General features: G+C 43.7%; 1 protein-coding gene across 6 annotated transcripts in view; it reads right to left on the bottom strand.

The window, feature by feature from the left end:
* Positions 1 to 277: 277 nt before the first annotated feature.
* The window catches only part of ZBTB37 (zinc finger and BTB domain containing 37), a 127,176-nt gene continuing 101,401 nt past the window's right edge, over positions 278 to 26,052 (bottom strand). For all 6 annotated transcript variants that reach the window (XM_033916149.1, XM_033916150.1, XM_033916148.1 and 3 more), the window contains one exon: positions 278 to 3,708. In XM_033916149.1, the coding sequence (XP_033772040.1) occupies positions 3,217 to 3,708 (492 nt within the window). In that variant the 3' untranslated portion in view covers positions 278 to 3,216. The remainder of the gene's footprint in view (positions 3,709 to 26,052) is intronic.

Raw genomic sequence — 26,052 nt, 5'->3', positions numbered from 1 at the left:
TATTTAGAAGTTTACTGAAAAAAGTCAATTGCTCCTTTCATAGGTTTATCACCATATGAACAATTCTCTAATCTCCATAAAAACCCATAAGGGTTTAGTTTGGCGGCCTTCCAAGCCGCCAAACTAAACCCTTGGCTAGCCCAAATGGTCCTCAAGGCCCACAACTACCTCGACTTCAGAAAATTACTCAAAACTCACCTATTCCGAGACCAAGACCCTCAATGCCCCTTCCAATCCTCTTCCCCCCCCTTCTGATCCTCGCCCCCCCTGTTCTCCCTCCTCTTCCCACTACTTCTCTCCTTGCTGTTCGCAACTCTATGACCATTTTGATATGTAATCACTTGTAAATACTCTCTCCTTGCTGTCTGCTACTCTATGATCAATTTGTGTAACCACTCGTAATCTCTGTCAAACTACTCCATGATCAATTTGATATGTAACCACTTGTAATCTCTGTCTAAATAATGTGAACCGCCTAGAACTCTTCGGGGTATGGCGGTATACAAAAATAAAGTTATTATTATTATTATTATTATTAAAATAACCTGGGCCATTAGGGGTTTTTTTGTGTCTGCTTTATGCTTTTTGTCATCAATACTTGGGGAGAGGGGCAGAGAAATCTGCAGTACTCTATTAATTTGATATTGTTTCTAATGAACACCGTTACACTGCAGCAAACAATTCAAGTTATGTAATATACACTAACCTTTGACTCAAAAATTCAATTTCATATTTTAAGAGCAGTCCAGGATGTATAAATATTTTTGAAGGTATTTGAAGTATTATAATGCATAAGGATGGAAATGGGATAATTCTACCCATTTACTATCCTTACAGGCTCAATATTACAGTACTTGAGAAGACTGCAACATTTACTATAGCTATGCTTCCTCTTATGACTACTGTATTTATTAGGGATGTGCATGGCCAAAAACAGTTCAGTTTATGATCATTTTAAAATAAAATTTCCTGATGTTTAGCCATGCTGTGTGTTCATTTCAGCTACACATTTTTTGCCTGTGCGTAAATCAATTGTAAAAGCGTTAATTTATAGATATACATGTATACAAGTGATTTACGCACAACTTTAAACTTTTAGGTACCCACATTAACTGAATACATGCTCACAAATGAACACCCCTAACACCGTATATACTTGAATATAAACTGAGATTTTTGGGACAAAAAAAGGTCCAAAAATGGATGTCTCAATTTATATATTTGTTATCCAGCTGTGCACTGCCCTTGCCTCCCTCCCGGACCCATTGCAGGCCCTCCCCGGGCCTGCCTTGAGACCCAATGGTCCAGCAGTGAGCTGGAACAAGAGCAATCCCTCCTGTATCCTGCCCTGGCTGGCTCTGCACCACCCCCACCTCCTCTCCTGGCTCCCGCACCTGAAAAGGCCTATCTTGCACGCCCTGGTAGTCCAGCGGTGAACCAGGGCAGGAGCAACCCTCCTGCCCCCGTACAGAGCCACTAAAGGAAATGCCTGTTCTGGTTTATACTCAAGTCAACTTTTTTTCCCCCTTTTTGGGGAGAATAAAAGTTACCTTGGTTTATATTCAGATCAGATTATATTCAAGTATATATGATATTTTTGATTTGTATTTTTATTAAAAATTCTGGTATATACAGGACACCTCTTACTAAACCATGCTAACAGATTTAGGGCTCCTTTTACGAAGGTGTGTTAGGGCCTTGACGTGCGGAATAGCGCACGCTAGCCGCTACCACCTCCTCTTGAGCAGGTGGTAGTTTTTCAGTTAGCGCGCATTAATCCGGTGCGTGCGCTAAAAACACTAGCGCACCTTTGTAAAAGGAGCCCTTAGTGTGTATTAAGTGCCATGCAGCCCATAGGTATACAATGGGCTGCATGGAATTTAGTATACACCGTTAGTGCGCCTTAGTAAATGGACCCCATAGTCTTGCTTGATAAATTAGAAAATGTCTAGTCTATGCTGGGATTGGAGGTATAAAGACAAAAGTGGTCTTAAATTATACTTAGTAGACTAAATGTGAAAGTTTAGTTATGGCTCAATTCATTCAGCTGACGATGCTACAAATAATGCTGACTTCCAAAAACCAAGCTTGCTTCCATCTTATAATACAGCAGTCACTACTGTATGCCCAAAACAGACAAGTAGAAGGCCCTGAATTAATCTAGGCATGAAAGCAGCAGTATTAGATAATTCCTTTAATATTTCAAATTTGCTCATTTTTAAAAATCTCTTTTCCTCTATTGGCTGTTTATTTTTTTGGGGTAGTTAAACCTACATTTTGAACACATTCTTGTGTTTTTGAATTAAAAGGTGTGCAATTTTCAATACTGTAGTACTCCCTATAAAGTGCTAATCGTCTCTCAGTGATACTTGTAAACAATGTAATATCATTTATACTTCACTCCACCATCCACTGTCCTTTTGTCTTGCTTGCTATAACTCTGCACCCAAATAACTTGGGACGTAAAGATGCTGGAGGCCAATTACTTAAAATTTAAAAAAATGCACCAAAGGTGCACATTTTGTAACACAGAAAATGAAAGCATGCAGTTTTCTTGGGGAAAAAAAAGACCCCCCCCTCAATATATTACAAGAATAAAAAAAAATAAAACTACCTAGTACTGCTGCTTTTCAATACAAAGTGTTAAAATAAAGGATCAGCATATTTATGAGGGTTGAAAGAGGCACCATAGATTTCCATGGGGTGTAACTTTCTGGAAAATACAGTGATGAGAAATGGATATGTAGAGGAGATACCATACTTTGTATCAGGAGCTTGTGCTCTCTGCAAACATGTGAGCCCGGCTGACTAGGTAGCAAAATCTTTATCAACCATGTGGCACAATATATGAGGCCCAAGAAGACAAGATCGCTTTCTATTCTGAATTGGGACTAAATATATATGGTATTCAACCTAAAAAAGTCCCCTAACAATTTTTTAAAAAGTGCCCATCCCTGACATCAAAGGCGCTTTATCCCCTTCACTCCCCAACCCCTATAAAAAAAAGGAGGGGACCAAAGGAGGAGGAAATTGGGAATCGCTTTTAGCACTTTTCATTTGATCCATGATTTTGGCAACATCTTCTGTACTTTTCTCCGGTTCAGTGGGGACATTTTAACACCAGCCCACTACTCTAGTGTTGATTGCTCACAGCAAGAAAGACACAGTGAAGCAATACTTTCTGCTTCACCTTCATTCTCACAGAAACATTCCCTTTCAGTCTGGACCAGTCGTGGATACAGAGCCTTGAACTGTCTCCCCAGCTATAGTTGTAGCTTCCTCCTGGGGGGGAGACTCTTCCTCTACCTGACCTCGTGATGTGACGGTTGTTTCAGGAGAAATACTGTGCGACCCTTCCAATGGTACACACCCTGGATGGTTCTTACGAAAGTGCTGGTTCAGGATGGCTTGGAAGGGGAAACTCTTGCCACAGACATGGCAATGGAACGGCTTGTTGCCTGTGTGCTTGCGAATATGATATTCCAACTGATCCTTGCGTGTGTACTTTTTGCCACACATGCGACACACAAAGGGCGTAATACCCATATGAAGTCGCATATGCCGGTCCAAGCTGCCCTTCTGATTGAAAGATTTAGCACAGTAGATGCAGGTGAGGCGTGGATTGTACCGGAACCATCGTTCTGACACTTCCTGATCGCGAAGATATTCCACATACCCGCTCACTCCGATCATAGAAGATTCTTCTCCCTGTGTCAAAATCAAAACACACAAAAGACACATTAGGAAACAAACATACAAAATTTGTTTATGTTCATATTCCATAATACTGCTATTTTTTAAAAATTTCTTTACTGAAATCCAAGAGTAAGGGTAGCGCATAGCATAGCTGGTTTTAAGAAAGGTTTGGACAAGTTCCTGGAAGAAAAGTCCACAGACTATTATTGAGAAAGACATGGGGGAAGCCACTGCTTGCCCTGTATCGGTAGCATAGAATGTTGCTACTGCTTGGGTTTTGGTCAGGTATTAGTGACCTGGATTGGCCACCATGAGAACGGGCTACTGGGGCTTGATGGACCATTGGTCTGACCCAGTAAGGTTATTCTTATGTTCACAATCAAAGAACAGGTACATTACAATGAGAACGTAAGCTCAAAACATTAACAATTTGACCTGAATGACCCCCATACCTACTAAACAGCTTACCAATTCTAAATCCGGCTTCCTAGAGAATGACACAGGGACAGAATTTGTCCCCGTTCCTTTAGATAACCGCAGGAAACCATCCCGTATCTATCTCAATTTCAGTCCTTTTACACCAGCATTTTTCATGCAAGGCTTTCGAGGGTCAGTGGCTGTGCCCAAAAAAACCTATGATTCTTCCCTCTCTCCTTAAAGAATGACACACAGATGGTTTCTCAAAGTTAACCATGGGGACAAATTCTTTCCCTGTGTCATTCTCTATGTACTATTGTCAATTGTTAATCAAAGCGTTTTAAATGGATATGTACCTGATTTATTTATGGAAGCATTCCATCCTAAAGCCAACTGTAAAATCTAAAGCAGCGGATGTACTTGACCCAACTAATTATAGATCAGTCTCAAACTTATGTTCTGTTTCTAAAGTCATGGAAAAAATTGTCACCCAATTTGCAGAGCTATTGTTAGTGATTTGTAAATTATCTTTAAAATCCAGCATGGAATCAGAAGACTGGAGGGTGGCCAACATAATGCCAATTTTTAAGAAGGGTTTCAGAGATGATCTGGGAAATTATATAGACCGGTAAGTCTGACATCAGTGCCATGCAAAATGGTAGAGACTATTTTTTTTTTTTTTTAGTTCAATACATTTTTATTCAGTATTTAAAAAAAAAAAAAATACAAGGAGCAATTCAAATACATAAAAGTAGTATAACATTTTGCATTAATATACAGTTATTTATAAAGGCCCATATTATTAAGAAAAGCTCAGAGTATTGGATTTGTTTGTGGTGATGTATGACAATAGAAAGTGAAATAGGACAAAGTAAAAATTGAAAGAGAGAGGAAAAAAGAAGAGAAAGAAGAAAAGAAAAAAAAAAAAAAATTAAAGAAAGGAGAAGACAGGAGTGTCTACATAGTAGAGTGTACATATGAATCTAAAAATGACCAGGGTGATTTTTTGTTTTTCCAATTCATGGATTTACGGAGTGAAATTTTATTTTCATATGCATATGATTCAAATCTGTGGTACATACATAGAGAGTTCCACCAAAAAGTATAATCTAATAACGAAGATGATTTCCAATTTTTCAGAATATGCATGAGAGCATTAACAAACATGGTATCAATGAGTTTAGGAGGACAATTTGATTGCGCGAAACAGGGGTGTTGAGATCGAAGGATTATAATGTCCATAGAAATCTCTTCTGAGCAATTGGTGATAGATTGTATGGTATTCCAGAATTTGGACCAAAAAGAACGGACCAGAGTACAATGGAAGAACATATGATCAAGAGTTCCTTCCTCTTTCAAACAGTTCCAGCAGATAGAATCTTGTTTTAATTTGGCTTTCCACATACGAAATGGGGTCCATATTGCATTCCACATTATAAAGAGCATTGATTGTGAAACTCTAGAAGATAAAAGTGGGCGGTTTGTTGAAGACCAAAAGAGTTCCCAGTCAATGTCAGAAAGTGGAATGGTTATTATATTATCCCAGTGTTTCATAGAGACCGTAAAGACCAATGGTAAATAGTATTTTTAGAAGATATGAAGTCATATTGTATCTGTACAGAAGACAGTATTTCACTGACAGTATATCCATTGTGAATAAGCAGAGGATGTTAGTAGGTATGTGGAGCAAAGTATATCAAAAGGGATTAGTTTATTAAGAGTATATAATTGATGAACAAACCATATACCTGTCCGTTGCCACCGTTTCCATGAAAGGGATTTGCCTTGGTTTTGGATATTGGGATTATTCCAAAGGGACATGAATGGGCTAACACTAATTGAGATATCAGCTATTTTATCTAAATGATGGAGAGCATGCTGCGTTGAATTCAAAAGAGTATTTTCTCAAATGTCTGGGTATTGATATCGTTAATAGGCAAGAGATGTGTAAAGGTTTGCATAGAAAACATTCCATTTCATACCAATTAGGAGGGTCTTGAGAGAAGGAGTCATTGACCCAGTAAGCTCCATATTTAGTTAATGAAGCAATATAGTAGTGGTAGAAATCTGGAAAGTTAAGACCACCGTTAATTTTAGAGGCCTTCAGCTTGGCTAGAGCAATTCGAGGTTTTTTCTTGTTCCATATAAATTCAGATAGTTTCTTATTTAGCCAATGGAAAAATGATTTCTGGCATAAAAGAGGAAGCATTGAGAGGATGTAATTAATTTGAGGTGCTAGGGTCATTTTGATGGATGCTATTCTACCCCACCAAGACAAATAAAGTGGAGACCATCTAGATGTAGTGTTAAGAACTAAATTTTTGATTTTGGATATATTAAGATCTTGAGCAAAGACTGGATCTTTGTGTATTAAAATCCCCAAACATTTCACAGCTTCATTTGACCATGTGAATGGAAAATTAGCCAAATCTGATTGAAGAATGTTATTGTTCAGAGGAAAGATTTCTGATTTCTCCCAATTTACAGAATATCCTGAGAAGCTAGAATATTGTTTGATGATATGTATAAGATGAGGGAGAGAAGATTGAGGGTTCCTTAGAAAAATTAATACATCATCAGCATATGCTGCTAGTTTGAAGTCTTGATCAGAGGAGGGAATACCATTAATTAGCGGGCATTGTCGAATAGCAGAGAGAAGAGGCTCCAACACTAAATTGAACAATAGTGGTGAGAGAGGACAGCCCTGTCTAGTGCCTCTGTGAAGGGGAAATTTATTGGATAAAGAGTTATTAATTAGAATACGAGCATTAGGACTATGATATAATGTTTTTATCCATTTCGTGAAAAATGATCCAAAGTTATACCATTTTAGGACACTGAAAAGAAAAGACCACTCCACTCAATCAAAGGCTTTTTCAGCGTCTATAGCTAGGCCTATTATTGGGTCTGTCAATGTTTTAGCATGAGCATTGATGTGGTGAAAAAGTCGTAGGTTATCTCCTATATATCTTTGTTTAATAAATCCCGTTTGGTCTTTATGTATAAGATGTGGAATCACTTTGGTGAGTCTCAATGCAAGTAACTTTGCCATTATTTTATAATCTAAGTTAAGGAGAGAGATGGGACGGAAGTTTTTGACCAAGGTAGCGTCTCTGTCAGGTTTAGGGATTACAACGATGGTGGCTTCTGTGAAATTAAATTGTTTATCTGGAGAGGAGTGGAGGAAATCATAGAATGTAAGGAGATGAGGAGCTAAGATGTTTCAAAATAGTTTATAAAATTCGTTATTCGGTATGGAAAAACTGGAATACGAGGACAGACTTATAACACTAGGATTATTCTCCCTTGAGAAAAGGAGACTGCGTGGGGATATGATCGAGACCTTCAAAATACTGAAAGGAATCGACAAAATAGAGCAGAGAAGATTATTTACATTGTCCAAATTGACACGGACTAGAGGACATGTAATGAAGCTAAGGGGGGACAGGTTCAGGACTAATGTCAGGAAGTTCTGCTTCACTCAGAGAGTGGTTGACACCTGGAATGCCCTCCCAGATGAGATTATTGCAGAATCGACCGTCCTAGGCTTCAAGAGCAAACTAGATGCATATCTCCTTAACAGAGGCATGTAAGGATATGGTGGACTATAAATTACAACAGGTGTACACCTGGCAGGGCCTCCGCGTGTGCGGATCGCCGGACTTGATGGACCGAAGGTCTGATCCGGAGATGGCATTTCTTATGTTCTTATGTTCTTATGTTCATGTACATATTAAAATATTTTAAGGATGCTTCTATGAGCATATAAGAATGACGCATGTGAAGCATCTAACATCTAACAAGATCCACACCTAATCAGTAATATAAATGTGAAGATTAGTGTGCTTAATTTAGCAGGTTATATAAAATTTGTATTTCATTACATAACATAACATGTTAAGATAAGAGCTTATTGGCTTAGACTAAAATATTAAATTTGGAATTGATTTAATCAGACAGATACCTCAAAGTAAACTATATGGCTGATAAAATTAGCCCGTTGGGGTAGTATTTGTCTCAGGCATAGAGTCTATAAATAGTTGTGCGGTTGCTTTGTCTGTGAATGAGTGTGATTTCCCTTCTCTCCATATGCGTAAAGTCGCTGGATACACAAGTGCAAACTTCACTCCTCGACGATGCAATGTAGAACATAGTGGCATAGAGACTATTATAAATAACAAAACGACAGAGCATATACATAAGCATGGATTAATGAGACATAGAAACATAGAAACATAGAAAAAGACGGCAGATAAGGGCCGCGGCCCATCTAGTCTGCCCACCCTAATAACCCTCCCCTATTTAACTCTGTGCAGAGATCCCACGTGACGATCCCATTTCTTCTTAAAATCAGGCACGCTGCTTGCCTCGATCACCTGAAGTGGAAGTCTATTCCAGCGATCAACCACTCTTTCGGTGAAAAAGTATTTCCTAGTGTTGCCGTGCAATTTCCCCCCCCTGATTTTCCATGGATGTCCTCTTGTCGCCGTCGGACCTTTGAAGAAGATATCTTCTTCTACCTCGATACGGCCCGTGAGGTATTTGAACGTTTCGATCATGTCTCCCCTCTCTCTGCGTTCCTCGAGTGAGTATAGCCGCAATTTGTCCAGCCGTTCCTCGTACGGGAGATCCTTGAGTCCCGAGACCATCCGGGTGGCCATTCGCTGGACTGACTCAAGCCTCAGTACATCCTTGCGATAATGAGGCCTCCAGAATTGCACGCAATATTCCAGATGGAGCCTCAAGATAGATCTATACAACGGCATAATCACTTCAGGCTTATGGCTGACGAAACTCCTACGTATACATCCTATGATCTGCCTAGCCTTAGATGAAGCCCGCTCCACTTGATTGGCAGTCTTCATGTCTTCACTGATGATCACCCCTAGGTCCCGTTCTGCAACCGTCCTTGCTAGGATCTCGCCATTTAGGGTGTAAGTCTCGCGTGGATTTTGACTGCCAAGGTGCATGACTTTGCATTTCTTGGCATTAAAACTCAGTTGTCAGGTCTTTGACCATTGCTCCAATAGGAGTAGGTCGTGTTTCATATTGTCCGTTGTGCTCTTGCTTGTTATATTACACAGTTTGGCGTCATCAGCGAATAACGTTATTTTACCGCGAAGCCCCTCAGCCAGGTCCCTTATAAAGATATTGAAAAGGATCGGGCCTAAGACCAAGCCCTGTGGCAAACAGATTTAGATTGCCCCACCAATCTACTACATTTCTTTGAAGGGGGGAATGCATATGTGAATAAAGGTGAGCTGGTCGATATTGGGTATCTGGATTTTCAAAAGGCATTTGACAACAGTACCTCATGAAAGACTTCTAAGGAAATTAAAAAGTCATGGGATAGAAGTAACATCCTATTATGGATTAAGAGCTTGTTGAAAGATAGAAAACAGAGAATAGGGCTAATGAAAGATTAGGTTCTTACCTTGCTAATCTTTTTTCAGATAGAAGACACTAGATTCTGTATAGTAGCTGTTACTTCCCATTATTTGAAAATCTGCAAAAAGGTGCCACTTAAAACTCTGAACTCCTCCCATTCTGCAGTGGAGAACAGCTACCTCTTCAGTTGGTACCAAAGCAATCGAGCACCACTGAAACAGAAGAAAAGAGAAGAGAAGGAGGGGAATGGGGAGCTTCCTCAGCAACAAACTAAATTTTGTTCTGCTCTGAAACTTATGACAAAAGAGCAATGATTAATAAGCATTTAACAATTTAACAATGAACAGCAATTACACACATGAGTAGCTACGAAACAACCTAAGTGCAACTAGTAGGAGCCATAAAGCCCCCAAAAGGAGAAAAAGAATAGGGGTCCCCATGTTCCTTTAGTATTGTCCCTGTTTAATCTTAGATACAGGAGAAGAGGTCCCGAGGGACTCTGACAACATCCAGGGCAGAAATCAGGCAAATCAAAGGCTCTCACAGGGCAGGGCATACCGAATTCTATGTCTCTATCTGAAAGAAGATTAGCAAGGTAAGAACCTATGCCGAATTCCGAATAGAAGAGAATCTAGCAAAGAACATTAAGAAGGGGGATAAATCCTTCTTCAGGTATATTAGTGACAGAAAAAGAAACACAGATGGGATAGTATGCCTTAGGAAACCAGACAGGAATTATGTAGAATCGGATTCCGATAAAGCCGAACTACTAAATGAAACAAGTATGCAAGACAGGCAATGTAGTTATATTGGGAGACTTCAATCTCCCAGGAATAGACTGGAAACTAGGAGCCTCCAACTGCGGCAAGGAGGCAAAGTTCCTGGAGGTGCTAGGGGATTGCTTCCTGGAGCAAATGGTAAAAGAGCCGACAAGAGGCGACGCCACCTTGGACTTGGTCCTAAATGGTCTCACGGGACCGATAACAGAAGTAGAAGTCATGGCTCCACTGGGAACGAGTGATCACAATGTAATCAACTTTAAACTGGACATCGGGAAAGGGAAACATGCCAAAACCTTAACCACCACCTTAAACTTTAAAAAGGGTAAATACGATTGCATGAGAGCCATGGTAACAAAACGACTCAAGAAGATGGTGGACAAACTTGAAACAGTAGATCAGGCATGGTGCCTATTGAAAAATACTATTGCAGAAGCGCAAGATCTCTACATTCCGAGGATTTCTAAAGATCGGAGAACTAAAGGCAAAGGAAAACCGGCATGGCTTACCATACAGGTGAAGGAAGCCATAAAAGAAAAGAAGGACTCTTTCAAAAAATGGAAATGCACAAAGACAACCGAAGCCTGGAACAAACATAAAGATGAACAGAAGAAATGTCACAAGGCGGTGAGGGATGCAAAACAGGACTATGAGGAAAAAATAGCCCGGGAGGCCAAAAACTTCAAGCCCTTCTTTAGATACGTGAAGGGGAAAAAACCTGCAAAAGAGGCAGTGGGACCCCTGGACGACAAGGGAAGAAAAGGGTACATCAAGGAAGATAAACAGATCGCAGACAAACTAAATTCCTTCTTTGCGTCCGTCTTTACGAAGGAGGACACCTCAACAATACCTGAAGCGGAGAAACTGTTTACAGGAGAAATAGAGGACAGCCTCACCACAGTTGAAGTGAACTTAGATCAGATATACTACCAGATCGACAAACTTAAAAGTGACAAATCCCCTGGACCGGATGAAATTCACCCAAGAGTCTTGAAGGAATTGAAGGTTGAAATCGGAGAGTTATTGCAAAAACTTGCAAACCTGTCAATCAGAACTGGTCAGATACCAGACGACTGGAAGAAAGCGAACGTCACGCCAATTTTCAAAAAAGGATCGAGAGGAGAACCGGGCAATTATAGACCTGTGAGTCTTACGTCTGTCCCAGGCAAGATAATTGAATCACTGATCAAGGATAGCATAGTTCAGCACTTGGACACACACGACTTGATGAAACCCAGTCAACATGGATTCAGGAAAGGGAAATCGTGTTTGACGAATTTACTCCAATTCTTTGAGACCGTGAACGAGCAAATTGATAGTGGAAAGCCGGTGGACATAATATACTTGGACTTCCAGAAAGCGTTCGACAAAGTTCCACACGAAAGACTTCTCAGGAAACTACAAAGCCATGGCATAGAGGGAGATATACAAAGATGGATAGGCAAATGGCTGGATAACAGGAAGCAGAGAGTGGGCATTAACCCTTTCAGGACCAAGGGACATATTTGTCCCATAACTTTAAAATCCTATAAATTTTGATTGGGATAGTCTACAGTTCTAAATTTGATATGTACGGATTCCATATGATACTGCCTTTATGTAAACAAACTGGTTCCGACATTCATTCATTAGCGTCGTTGCTAGATTGACAAGAAGATTCACTTGCCACACTGTCCATAAGCCAGAAGTGTGATTTTTTTAAATAAAAATAATGATATTTCACAAAAAAAATCAATTTTTTGGCATCTGCAAGCCCTTTTTACCATAAAAATGTCGTCAAAACCACAAAAATTGGCCTACGATCCTTATGGTCCTGAAAGGGTTAATGGGAAGTTCTCCGACTGGGAGATAGTGACTAGTGGTGTACCCCAGGGCTCAGTACTTGGACCGATCCTTTTTAATATTTATATCAATGACTTGGAAAACGGAACATCCAGTGAGATCATCAAGTTTGCAGATGACACAAAACTCTGCCGGGCAATCAGATCGCAGGAGGATAGTGAGGAACTCCAGAGCGATTTGTGTCGGTTAGAAAAATGGGCGGAGAAATGGCAGATGAAGTTCAACGTGGAGAAATGCAAGGTAATGCATTTAGGCAGTAAGAATAAGGAATACGAGTACAGAATGTCAGGTGCAAGTCTGGGAAAAAGTGTACAAGAAAGGGATCTGGGTGTACTGATAGATAGGACCCTGAAGCCGTCAGCACAATGCGCGGCAGCGGCAAAGAAGGCAAATAGAATGTTGGGCATGATAAAGAAAGGAATCTCGAGTAGATCGGAGAAAGTTATAATGCCGCTTTATAGGGCAATGGTCAGACCCCACTTGGAATACTGCGTCCAACATTGGTCTCCCTACCTAAAGAAGGATATAAAACTGCTGGAGAGGGTGCAGAGACGAGCAACCAAACTAGTGAAGGGTATGGAGAAACTGGTATATGAAGATCGACTTAAAACACTGGGATTGTTCTCCCTTGAGAAAAGGAGACTGCGTGGGGATATGATCGAGACCTTCAAAATACTGAAAGGAATCGACAAAATAGAGCAGAGAAGATTATTTACATTGTCCAATTTGACACGGACAAGAGGACATGAAATGAAGCTAAGGGGGGACAAGTTCAGGACTAATGTCAGAAAGTTCTGCTTCACACAGAGAGTGGTTGGCATCTGGAATACTCTCCCAGGGGAGATTATTGCAGAATCGACAGTCCTAGGCTTCAAAAGCAAACTAGATGCATATCTCCTTGAGAGAGGCATATAAAGTATGGTTGGCTATAAAACAAACCAGGTGTATACCTGGCAGGGCCTCCGCGTGTGCGGATCGCCGGACTTGATGGACCGAAGGTCTGATCCGGAGATGGCGCTTCTTATGTTCTTATGTTCTTATTATGCTCAGTCTTTACCTGCGAGGCGCCGGGGTCTGGTCCACAGTTGCAGAATAGGGAAAGCTCGGAAGGCCCGTTTCAGAATTTTGAGTTTATGCCCAGCAGCGTCTACTGTGAACTATCAAGACTCAAAGTAAACAAAGCCATGGGACCAGACAATCTACACCGTGATGTCCCAGCGGAACCGTTATCCGTGCTCTTCAATCTTTCCCTAAGTACAGGAAGAGTCCCATTGGACTGGAAAACAGCTAACGTCATTCCACTCCACAAAAAGGGATGCAGGACGGAGGCTGCGAATTACAGACTGGTGAGTCTCACATCAATAGTGTATAAACTTATGGAAACACTAATTAAACATAAATTAGATACGATCCTGAACGAGGAGAATCTACGTGATCCCCATCAACATGGATTTACAAAGGGAAGGTCCTGCCAATCCAATCTAATCAGCTTCTTTGACTGGGTAACAAGAAAGCTGGATATGAGAGAGTCACTGGACATCGTGTACTTGGACTTCAGTAAAGCTTTTGATAGAGTCCCACACTGCAGGTTATTGAGCAAGATGAGTTTGATGGGATTAGGTGAAACATTAATTGCATGGGTCAAAGACTGGCTAAGCGGTAGACTTCAGAGGGTGGTGGTTAATGGTACCCTCTCCGAAACATCGGAGGTGATCAGTGGAGTGCCGCAGGGCTCGGTCTTGGGCCCTATCCTATTTAACATTTTCGTAAGAGACCTGACTCAGGAGCTTCAAGGTAAAATAACATTATTCGCCGATGATGCCAAGCTATGCAACATAGTAGGCAAAAGCACATTGCCCGACAATATGACGCGGGACCTACTCTTATTGGAACATTGGTCCTCAACTTGGCAACTAAGCTTCAATGCCAAAAAGTGTAAGGTCATGCACCTTGGCAGCAGAAATCAATACAGAACTTATACCCTAAATGGTGAGACCTTAGCTAGGACTGCAGCAGAACGAGACTTAGGAGTGATCATTAGTGAAGACATGAAAACTGCCATTCAAGTGGAGAAAGCTTCATCCAAGGCTAGACAAATGATGGGTTGTATCCATAGTAACATAGTAGATGACGGCAGATAAAGACCTGAATGGTCCATCCAGTCTGCCCAACCTGATTCAATTTAAATTTTTTTTATTTTTTTTCTTCTTAGCTATTTCTGGGCAAGAATCCAAAGCTTTACCCGGTACTGTGCTTGGGTTCCAACTGCCGAAATCTCTGTTAAGACTTACTCCAGCCCATCTATACCCTCCCAGCCACTGAAGCCCTCCCCAGCCCATCCTCCACCAAACGACCATACACAGACCGTGCAAGTACTGGCCTAGTTCAATATTTAATATTATTTTCTGATTCTAAATCTTCTGTGTTCATCCCACGCTTCTTTGAACTCAGTCACAGTTTTACTCTCCATCACCTCTCTCGGGAGCGCATTCCAGGCATCCACTACCCTCTCTGTAAAGTAGAATTTCCTAACATTGCCCCTGAATCTACCACCCCTCAACCTCAAATTATGTCCTCTGGTTTTACCATTTTCCTTTCTCTAGAAAAGATTTTGTTCTACGTTAATACCCTTCAAGTATTTGAACGTCTGAAATCATATCTCCCCTGTCTCTCCTTTCCTCCAGGGTATACATATTAAGGGCTTCCAGTCTCTCCTCATACGTCTTCTGGCGCAAGCCTCCTATCATTTTCGTCGCCCTCCTCTGGACCGTCTCAAGTCTTCTTATGTCTTTCGCCAGATACGGTCTCCAAAACTGAACACAATACTCCAAGTGGGGCCTTACCAATGACCTGTACAGGGGCATCAACACCTTCTTCCTTCTACTGACTACACCTCTCTTTATACAGCCCAGCATCCTTCTGGCAGCAGCCACTGCCTTGTCACATTGTTTTTTCGCCTTTAGATCTTCGGACACTATAACCCCAAGGTCCCTCTCCCCGTCCGTGCATATCAGCTTCTCTCCTCCCAGCATATACGGTTCCTTCCTATTATTAATCCCCAAATGCATTACTCTGCATTTCTTTGCATTGAATTTTAGTTGCTAGGCATTAGACCATTCCTCTAACTTTTGCAGATCCTTTTTCATATTTTCTACTCCTTCTTCGGTGTCTACTCTAAGGGAGTAAAGTCAGGGGGGTGGGTCATTAGAGTGGGCAGACTTGATGGGCTATAGCCCTTTTCTGCTGTCATATTCTATGTTTCTATGTTTCTTTGTTACTCTGTTATAAATCTTGGTATCATCTGCAAAAAGGCACACTTTTCCTTCTAACCCTTCAGCAATGTCACTCACAAACATATTGAACAGGATTGGCCCCAGCACCGAACCCTGAGGGACTCCACTAGTCACCTTTCCTTCCTTCGAGAGTCTTCCATTAACCACCACCCTTTGGCGTCTGTCCGACAGCCAGTTTCTGACCCAGTTCACCACTTTGGGTCCTAACTTCAGCCCTTCAAGTTTGTTCAACAGCCTCCTATGAGGAACTGCATCAAAGGCTTTGCTGAAATCCAAGTAAATTACATCTAGCATATGTCCTCGATTCAGCTCTCTGGTCACCCAATCAAAAAATTCAATCAGGTTCGTTTGGCACGATTTACCTTTTGTAAAGCCATGTTGCCTCGGATCCTGTAACCCATTAGATTCAAGGAAGTACACTATCCTTTCTTTCAGCAACACTTCCATTATTTTTCCAACAACTGAAGTGAAGCTCACCGGCCTGTAGTTTCCTGCTTCATCCCTGTGACCACTTTTATGAATAGGGACCACATCCGCTCTCCTCCAATCCCCAGGAATCACTCCCGTCTCCAGAGATTTGTTGAACAAGTCTTTAATAGGACTCACCAGAACCTCTCTGAGCTCCCTTAGTATCCTGGGATGGATCCCGTCTAGTCCCATCGCTTTGTCCACCTTCAGTTTTTCAAGTTGCTCATAAACACCCTCCTTCGTGAATGGTGCAGAATCTACTCCATTTTCTCGTGTAACTTTGCCAGACAATCTCGGTCCTTCTTCAGGATTTTCTTCTGTGAACACAGAACAGAAGTATTTGTTTACCACATTTGCTTTCTCCTCATCACTCTCCACATATTGGTTCCCAGCATCTTTTAGCCTAGCAATTCCATTTTTTATCTTCCTCCTTTCACTAATATATCTGAAAAAATTTTTATCTCCCTTTTTTACATTTGTTCATCCGCCTGTGCCTTCACCAAACGTATCTCTCTCTTGGCTTCTTTCAGTTTCACCCTGTAGTCCTTTCTGCTCTCCTCTTCTTGGGTTTTTTTAATATTTCATGAACGCCAACTCTTTCGCCCTTATTTTCTCAGCCACTAGGTTGGAGAACCATATCGGCTTCCTTTTTCTCTTGTTTTTATTGATTTTCTTCACATAAAGGTCCGTAGCCATTTTTATTGCTCCTTTCAGCTTAGACCACTGTCTTTCCACTTCTCTTATGTCCTCCCATCCTAACAGCTCTTTCTTCAGGTACTTTCCCATTGCATTAAAGTTCGTACGTTTGAAATCTAGGACTTTAAGTATCGTGCGGCCGCTCTCCACTTTAGACGTTATATCCGTAGAAGTTTCGTCAGCCGGAAGCCCGAAGTCATAATGCCATTGTACAAATCCATGGTGTGACCTCATCTGGAATATTGTGTACAATTCTGGAGGCCACATTACCAAAAGGATGTGCTGAGAGCTGAATCGGTTCAGCGAATGGCCACCAGGATGGTCTCAGGACTCAGGGATCTCCTGCCGCTGTATCATGCAATGGTGCGCCCACATCTGAAGTACTGTGTCCAGTACTGGTCGCCGTACCTCAAAAAGGACATGGCAGTACTTGAGGGAGTCCAGAGAAGAGCGACTAACTGATAAAAGGTATGGAATACTTTTCATACGCTGACAGGTTGGAAATGCTGGGGCTATTCTCCCTGGAAAAGCGGAGACTTAGAGGAGACATGATAGAAACCTTCAAAATCCTGAAGGGCATAGAGAAGGTAGACAGGGACATATTCTTCAGACTGTGGGGAAGTACAAGTACAAGGGGGCATTCGGAGAAATTGAAAGGGGACAGGTTTAGAACAAACACTAGGAAGTTCTTTTTTACCCAGAGGGTGGTGGACACATGGAAAGCACTTCTGGAGGTTGTGATAAGCCAGAGCACAGTACAGGGGTTCAAGGAAGGTTTAGATAGATTCCTAAAGGATAAGGGGATTGAGGGGTACAGATAGAAGTAGAGGTAGGTTATAGGAATAGTCAGGGACCTCTTCACAGGTCATAGACCTGATGGGCCGCCGCGGGAGCGGACCGCTGGGCGCGATGGACCTCTAGTCTGACCCAGTGGAGGCAACTTCTTATGTTCTTATGACTCTATGTACATCCAGCCTCCGCAAAATCTTGTCCTCTTTTTCTGAACCCGTGAGGTGAAAAGCAGGTAAAAAAATCTCTTGATTGATATGGAAGGCAGAAACTACCTTCAGTAGGAAACACCTGACTTTATACTTGAGGAAGGGTTACCTATAGGAGAGCCTGTAACTCTAAGATCCACCTTACCAATGGTGACCAAAAATTCAGTCTTAACCACAAGATCCAAGAGGGACACGTACACCAGGGGCTTATACAGAGCCCAAGATAGGCCCTTCAGAACATTGAGGTCAAAAGACAGGAAAGGCCTGCACAATGGGGATCATAATTCGAGTGCTCCCCTCAAAAACTGAGTGACGTCTGGATGAGATGCTCCTGGCACTAAAGCATGAAAGACCGGCTACTTGCACCTTGAGAGATGACACTGCTAGGCCCTTTTCAAGACTGGCCTGTAGGAATGCTAGAATCACTAGGATAGGAGCCTTCTTAGGCTCCATCTGTTCCTTGGTGCACCATAGCTGGAAAGCCTTCTAAGTTTTTGCATAAGCCACAAACATCGCAGGCTTCTTCGCTCTAAGGAGAGTCACAATGACAAACAAAGAGTACCGTATTTTCACGCATATAACGCGCGCGTTATACGCGTTTTTACCTACCGCGCATACCCCTCGCGCGTTATATGCGTGAGCGCGGTATACAAAAGTTTTAAAACATAGTTCCCACCCCGCCCGACGCCCGATTCACCCCCCCCAGCAGGACCGCTCGCACCCCCACCCCGAACGACCGCTCGCACGCGCTCCCACCCGCACCCGCATCCACGATCGGAGCAAGAGGGAGACTAACCCGACCATGTGCCTCAGGCCGCGCCCCCAGGTGGGACCTAAGGCTCCAGGGCCTATTCTGATTGGCCCACGCGCCTTAGGCCCCACCAGTAGGCGGAGCTTTAGGATGGATGGGCCAATCCGGCCTCATTCCTTCGTTGGCTGCCTGCCGGACAGGCGGGTTTGGCTCCCGTCTGTCCGGCCAACTACCAAAGGTACGGGGAAGGGGGGTGGGGGGGTCGTGGGGGTCGCCAGGGGGGTCGCGGGTCGGCTGGGGGAGCGGTCGGAGGTTCTTGGGGGGGGCGGTCGTTGGGGGGGAGGGGGGTTTGCGTCGAGGGCAGGAGGGCCTGGGATCCCTCCTGCCCGTAATGTAGTGCGGGGTGGGGTTAGGGGGTCGCCGTGGCCAGGAGGGTTTGGGCTCCCTTCTGGCCCAACTACCAAAGGTACGGGGAAGGGGGGTGGGGGGGGTCGTGGGGGTCGCCAGGGGGGGTCGCGGGTCGGCTGGGGGGGCGGTCGGAGGTTCTTGGGGGGGGGCAGTCGTTGGGGGGAGGGGGGTTTGCGTCGAGGGCAGGAGGGCCTGGGATCCCTCCTGCCCGTAATGTAGTGCGGGGTGGGGTTAGGGGGTTGCCGTGGCCAGGAGGATTTGGGCTCCCTCCTGGCCCGATATTGTTGGGGAGTCGGCGGTCCTTCGGGGGGAGGGATGTATCGGACGTCGGGGGGGGGCATCAGGCTTTCAGGATGGGGACAGACCTTCAAGGGGGGACAGTGCACGGAAGTCAGGGGGGGTGAACGGAGAGTCGGAAAGTCAGGGCGGGCGAAAGGAGCGTCGGGCAGCATGCGCGGTATACCCGTGAGCGCGGTATACCAAAGTTTTTGTACATATCATCGTGATTTCTGCGCGCTATACCCGTGTGCGCGTTTTATACGGGTGCGCGTTATTTGCGTGAAAATACGGTAGCTCTTCCAAATTAGGGCCATGCCGTAAGACCAAAGCGCTCTGGATTCTCCATGAAAACGGCCCTGAATGAGAATCCCTGGGTGAACTGGCAGTTTTGAGACACCTGCTCTTTTGGAGATGCACCAGATCTCCATACCAAGGTTATCGGGGCCAGTCTGGAGCTACCAGAATCACCAGTCTGACAGTTCGCTATTCTGTTGATGATCCAACCCACCATGGCCCATGGAGGAAACACAGAGCAGGAGATCGAAGGGCCAGGGCTGAACAAGGGTGTCCAGCCCTGTGCTTCCCTGCTCAGCTCTTTAACTGTAGAAACGATCTGCCTTTGTGTTCTTGGCTGTGGCCATTAAATCCATTTCCGGTCTTCCCCAGCTTTGCACAATGAGGATGAATGCCCTCTGAGATACAGCCCACATCCCTGGATCCAGTCTACCTGCTGAGAAAACTGGCCTGGACATTCTCTACCCCTGCCACGCGGGTAGCTGAGAAGGCTTTTGTAAGTGAACTTATGTCCACTGGAATAACATCTGTGCCTCCAGGTGTAGGGAAGCGTTTCTGGTACATCCTTGTCTGTTCAAATAAACTACTGCGGTGACATTGTCTGAATACATCAGACTGCCTTCCATGTTGAGAAAGATTGCAATTTCTTCAAAGCCAAGCGAATAGATCTCAGTTCCAGGTGATTTATGAACCACTTGCCCTCCATGGGGTCCACTTGCCATGGAGCGGGCAACCACAGCAATGAGCACTTCACCCGCTGAGGCTAGCATCAGTCGTGAGAGTCATCCATGTGTGGATTCTGAGAGGAATACCCCTTGACAAGGCATTCCCCTGGAGCCACCAGAACAAGCTGTGCTTTGCCCCTGAGATCCAGGGGAGCCTCATCTGCAAAGAGTGGCACTGCGGAGACCACCTGAATAGAAGAAAGTACTGAAGTGGGCACATATGAGTTCTTGTCCAGGGAGCAACTTCCAGGGAAGCTGCAATCTTGACCAGCACCTGAAGGTAATGCCAGGCCATGGAGTACGGTAAGGCTAGGATCTCCAAGATCTGCTTCCTGAGCTTCTGTTTGTGTGGCTTGGGAAGAAAAACATGGCCCTGTGCCGCAGACTCTTTTGGAAGTTGACTATCCAGTCCAGGCTCTAGAGAAGGTTCACCACCTGCTGCACTGCGTCCTTGCTGTCCTGTAGAAAGGGAGCTCACTGGGTGCTCATCCTGTGCAGGTGGGCTACTACAACCACCATCACCTTGGTAAAGGTGTGGGGAGCTATGACCAATCCGAAAGGGAGCGCCACAAACTGTAAGTCTCATTGCAGAATGTGGAATCTTAGATATTTCCTGTGATCTGGAAAGACGGGTATATGAAGATACAACTCTGTTAAATTCAGAGAGGCAAAGAATTCTCTCAGAGCCACCGCCGCAATAACAGATTGTCTCCACGCAAAAATGAGGGTTTTTTCACTCTCTGGAAGCTTTGGTCCATTAGAGCATATTTTGATATGTCAGCATTTAGAATTCTGGTACAATCCCTCGTACTGATTACTGTAATATCGCCTGTAATCCCTCAACTTGATTACTGTAATATCGTCTATTTGGCAATTTCCCAAAAGAATATGCGACGATTACAACTAGTGCAAAATGCAGCGGTCAAACTGATTTTCGGGCTTAAGAAGTTCGATCATGTGACACCTTACTACCGACAGCTGCATTGGCTGCCGATGGAGGCACATGTGAGGTTTAAGTTTGGTTCTTTTTACTTTAAGGTACTATTCGGTCTAGCCCCTAAATATATAAACTAAACTAAACTTTAAGTTTATATACCGCATCATCTCCACGGAAGTAGAGCTCGGCATGGTTTACAAGAACTTAAGAAATGAGAAAGGAAGGGAAAAGGTTTACATAAGTTTATAAATAGAGTGGAAAGTAAGGGAAAAGAAATTACATGTTAGAGAAGAACCAGGTTTTTAGTTGTTTGCGAAATAAATGGAGGGCGCTCAGGTTCCGCAGAGGGGTAGTAAAGTCGTTCCAGAGACCTGTGATTTTGAATAGAAGTGATTTTCCCAGTTTACCTGCGTGAAGAATACCATGTAGGGAGGGGAAGGATAGTTTTAATCTTTGGGCAGTCCTGGCGGAGTCAGGGTGTGAGGAGTTAAAGGAAAGTGGGATTAGGGAAGGAAGGATTCCGTGAATAATCTTAAAAGCCAGGCAAGAGCATTTGAATTGGATTTTGGAGATCACTGGGAGCCAGTGAAGCTTGGCCAGGAGTGGGGAGACGTGGTCAGATTTACGTTTTGCAAAGATCAGCTTGGCTGCAGTATTCTGAATAAGCTGTAGTCTTTGGAAGCTTTTTTTTGTTAAGCAAAGGTAAATGGCATTGCAGTAGTCAAGTTTGGAGAGGATGATGGATTGGACGAGGACGGCGAAATGTTTTTGGTGGAAGCAGGATCTTGCTTTCCTTAGCATGTGGAGGTTGAAAAAGCATGATTTTGTCAAGGAGTTGAGGTGGTCGTTGAGGGAGAGAGAGGAGTCAATAATGATGCCAAGGACCTTGCTTGAGAACTCAAGGTGTAAAGCAGCACCTGAGGGAAGTGCGAAGAGGGTAGGCAGGTGTTCTAACTTTGGGTCTAACTGACCTTTTCTCTTTCTCAGCCAACAGACATAAGAGAAGCTCACATTTGAACTTTGTTTCCCCTCCAGTTAGAGGATGTAAATTCAAAAGACATCATCAACACCTTTTCTCACATCAGGCAGCATTATGGGGTAAAGATCTAGAACGATTGCTTACGTCTACTACTTATGGGGAATTTAGGAAACGCCTAAAAACATATCTGTTCCTGAAGTATCTTAGGCAGCTGACCCGTACAATTCTTTCTCCACAATAACTGATCCCTAGAGCTGTTAATCACTAGCTTTTAACTCTGTTAAGTTCACTCAATTTGTACCATCTTTTAATCATTGTAAACCGCATAGAACTTCACGGTCCTGCGGTATATAAACTGTTATTATTATTATTTAGGGCCTCATTTACTGACTTCAAATCCAGAATGGGCCTCCAATCTTCTGTGCCTTTCTTGGGCACTATGAAATATAAAGAGTATCTGCCCGAGTCTGATTCTTCTTCAGAAACTGGTTCTAAGGCATGAATATCCAAAAGTTGTTGCAATATCACTAAGACTCTGGCCTCCTTCTCCAACTGTCCTGCTGGGAAGTCTAGAAACAGTGGGCCTTGAAAACTCAATCTTGTGCCCTTCCCGAATAATGTCCAGAACCCAATGGTCAGACAAAATCTGTTCCCATTCCTTGTAGAAAGCCAACAGCTGCTTGCCGATATGAGGAGGGGTGGCTGTCGACCTGGCATCATTGTTGCTTCTTGGAGGTCGAGCCACCACGGGAACTCACAGGTTGCTGGCACCTGTAGCTGCCAAATTTCTGTCTGGACCCCTGAAAGAGCCTCTGAGAAGAGTAATTGGAGGAAAATTGGTGGGATCTCCTAGAGGCATGAAAACTGCCTCTGCTGCTCCCAACAGAATAACGACTCCTGCTGTCCAGGAAGGAAATGGAACGGCAATCCGCCACACTGACCATGAGATTGTCCAGCCCTTTGTCAAAAAGCATCTGCCCCTTGAAGGGTAATCTGCTTAGAATGGCCTTGGAGGCTACATCATCTGCCCATGTCTGATCCAGAGCATTCAAAGGGCAGAAATGGAGTAAGCAGAAACCTTACTCAGGACTCTGATATCATAAAGAGCATCGCCATATAATCCACTCCCTCCTTAAATATGTAGGGACAAGCATCCCCAAGCTCCAAGGAACTAGTCTGCAATCTGGTACGACTGGCCTGTTCCACAAAGGAGGCAGCTACTGCAGCTTTGATACTCAAAGCCAGTGCTTCAAACTATCTTTTAAGGATCACATCCACCTTATGGTCCTGTGTGTCTTTAAGCATCACTCCACCCTCACTAGGAAGAGGTGTGCTTTGCCACTTCTGCTATTGTAGAATCCACTTCCGGCTGCACAAACAGCTGTTGGAAGTCTGGAGTCATAAGATAGAGCCTAGACATAGCTTTGGCCACCTTTAGAGAGCCTTCAAGTGACTCCCATTGGTCAGTGACTAAGGAGGTGATGTCCAGATGAGCAGGAAAAAAGGTTATCTGTGCATTGGTGCCGCTCATAATGGAGCACTTTGATGTGGAGGGCTGCTGGGAATCAAGCTTCAATGCAGAGAGGGTGTCAGAAATGAAATATGCAATGGAAGCTAATTTGAAAAGGCAATGCACTGAGGATTCATTACCGTGATCCGCAGCCACTCCTGCCTCCGAAAGGGAGCCCATATCATCCACAGATGCATAGGAGCCATGTGAGAATAAGGGAATGGAAAAAAGATTTCCAATCATCCCAGTTCTCCTCCTAAAGCCAGTGTGGTATGAGGCGGAGAAGCCTGTTTGGGAGAAGGATCCTGCTGAGGAGGAGCCGGCGCACTTGTAGGCAGGACAGCACTTTCTGTACCTTATTAAGTAGGCTTTCCATGAAAGACTGACAGTCAGAAAAGCCCTAGAACCCCTCTAAGACTTCAGACTGGGGAATTAGGCTCTCCTCTGCCACTACGCACTTGTGTTTCATCTCCTCGTTACTTGCAGCCTCTGAGCAGGTTTTTTTGGGTTTTAATGCCCTGGAGGACTGATTAGAGGCTGAACCCAAAGCTCCTGCCCCTTCCTCCCACGTCCCACTGAACACGTAATAAACGCAGGAATTGGGACTAGTTTGACCTAGGGCATCCTTTAAAAGATGATCCCTAGGCAAAATGAGGGGTTTTGAGGCAGAAAATAGTATGGTCACTGCCAGAAAATTTGCGCCAAAAACAGCCCGTTAAGCCAAAGAGAAAAATAAAAAAATAGCAAAAAAAAGGTTTTGGAGGTGGGAGAAACTAACCCTAACCCCATAAACTCTAAAAACTGTTTTTTAGACACTCCCCCCCCCCCCCCAATTTTCCCCATAGGAAATAATGAGAGTACTCACTGTGACTTCTGGTGCCTGTTAGCTTGAATTAGCCTGCCTGCAAGAAAAGAATTTTTGCCTCAGGGATTAGCCAGCACAAGTCTGCCGACGGATATCTTCTAGCTGCTGGTGAGGCATACCCTGACCATTGTCTCCCACCCCTGAAAGTCCTCACAACATGATGGGGTGGGGGGGAAGAAACTTTGCATCCAGCCCTGATACCCAGAGGATTGTTACATAGGGGCCCCACAGCCTGCGCTCAAGCATCTGATAAATCGGCAGACAAGCAGCTCCCAGGGGAACGGACTCCGAGTTCCTGAAGAGACAACAAACAGGCTAGCCCCACAGGTACTCAAAGAGATTGGCCTGGAGTAGCAGTCCATTCATGTAGGACTGCATCCTTACCCCGGCGGAGTAAGCCTAAGAAGGGGACCTCTGAGCACTGAAGCCATAAGAAAAATCTGAAGATTGACGGCAAAATACCTGAAAATAAAAAAAGAAGCAGAGCAGATCAGAACACACCTTCTGAGTTCACTTGCAGAAGGAAAAACTGAAGAGGAAACTGTTCTCTGCTGCAGAAGGAGAGGAGTTCGGAGTTTAAAAGCGACACCCTGCTGCAGATTCGCGACTAATGGCAGGTAACAGCTACTGTACAGAATCCTATGTCTTCATGACTAAAACGATCAATATTTTCAATGGAAAAGGATAAGTAGTGGAGTTCACGCCACAAAACAACCCCTTTGAATTATCTGATAACGGAAAAAAAAATTTCAGGCAAAACAGACTTCTCAGAAGAGGAGGAAAAGTCTCAGACTCCAAGCTGCCGCTCCTTGTTATTAAGCAGGCAGATTATTTCAAGCGAGAAACCTCATTGGCATAAAAACCTCCTCCCCTTAAAGCATGTGGTATGAATACCTTAATAAGATGTAATGTTCAATAGACCTGTGCTCATTAAACACAAAATTCTTCAAGTTCAAAAGTGTTCTTTAGCAATAACTCAATACTTTTCAGCAGTTCCATCAGTTGATAGTACATTGACTATATGAGTACTGACTTGTTAGACACTATTAATAAATCAATACTTAAACATCGATGGAGTACAATGTTTAAGTGTTGATTTATTAATAGCACATCCACTATATGAGTTCTGATTGGTTAGAAACTATTAACTGACCAATTAAAGTTGAGGATTTAGTTTTGTCAGAGACAGATGAATTAAGGTTTTCCAAATAGCTAAAGAAATGGGCATCTCGGCAGGTACAGGTTGGAAAATAATTCAGGAAAAGTTGGGCATGTCCAAGGTTAGTGCAAGATGGATTCCAAGTATGCTGACACCATAAAAGGTCACAAGGCTCCAGTGCTGTCAGAACTTGGAGTTGCTCCATGAAGACCAAGTGAATTTGTTTGATCGTTTGGTGACTGGAGATGAGACTTGGGTCTATCACAGAGATCCCGAGTCCAAAATGGAATCAGTGCAGTGGAATCACAAGTCATTCCCCACCCCAAAAAAGTTCAAGACAGAAAAATCTGCAGGCAAAGTCATGGCAACTGTCTTCTGGGATGATGAAGGACTTTGCTTCTGGAGTTCATGCCACACATGACAACCATAACTGGGGAGAGTTACATCAACACGATGATCACTTTGTGGGAGTCAATCAAGGAAAAATGGTGAGGAAAACTCACAGCAGGCCTGCTGCTTCTTCACAACAATGCGCCAGTGCACGTCACGACAATCACAGGCTGCCATC

This window comes from Geotrypetes seraphini, chromosome 12 (assembly GCF_902459505.1).
Source record: "Geotrypetes seraphini chromosome 12, aGeoSer1.1, whole genome shotgun sequence".
Lineage (NCBI taxonomy): Eukaryota > Metazoa > Chordata > Amphibia > Gymnophiona > Dermophiidae > Geotrypetes > Geotrypetes seraphini.
This window is presented reverse-complemented; position numbering and strand designations above follow the sequence as displayed.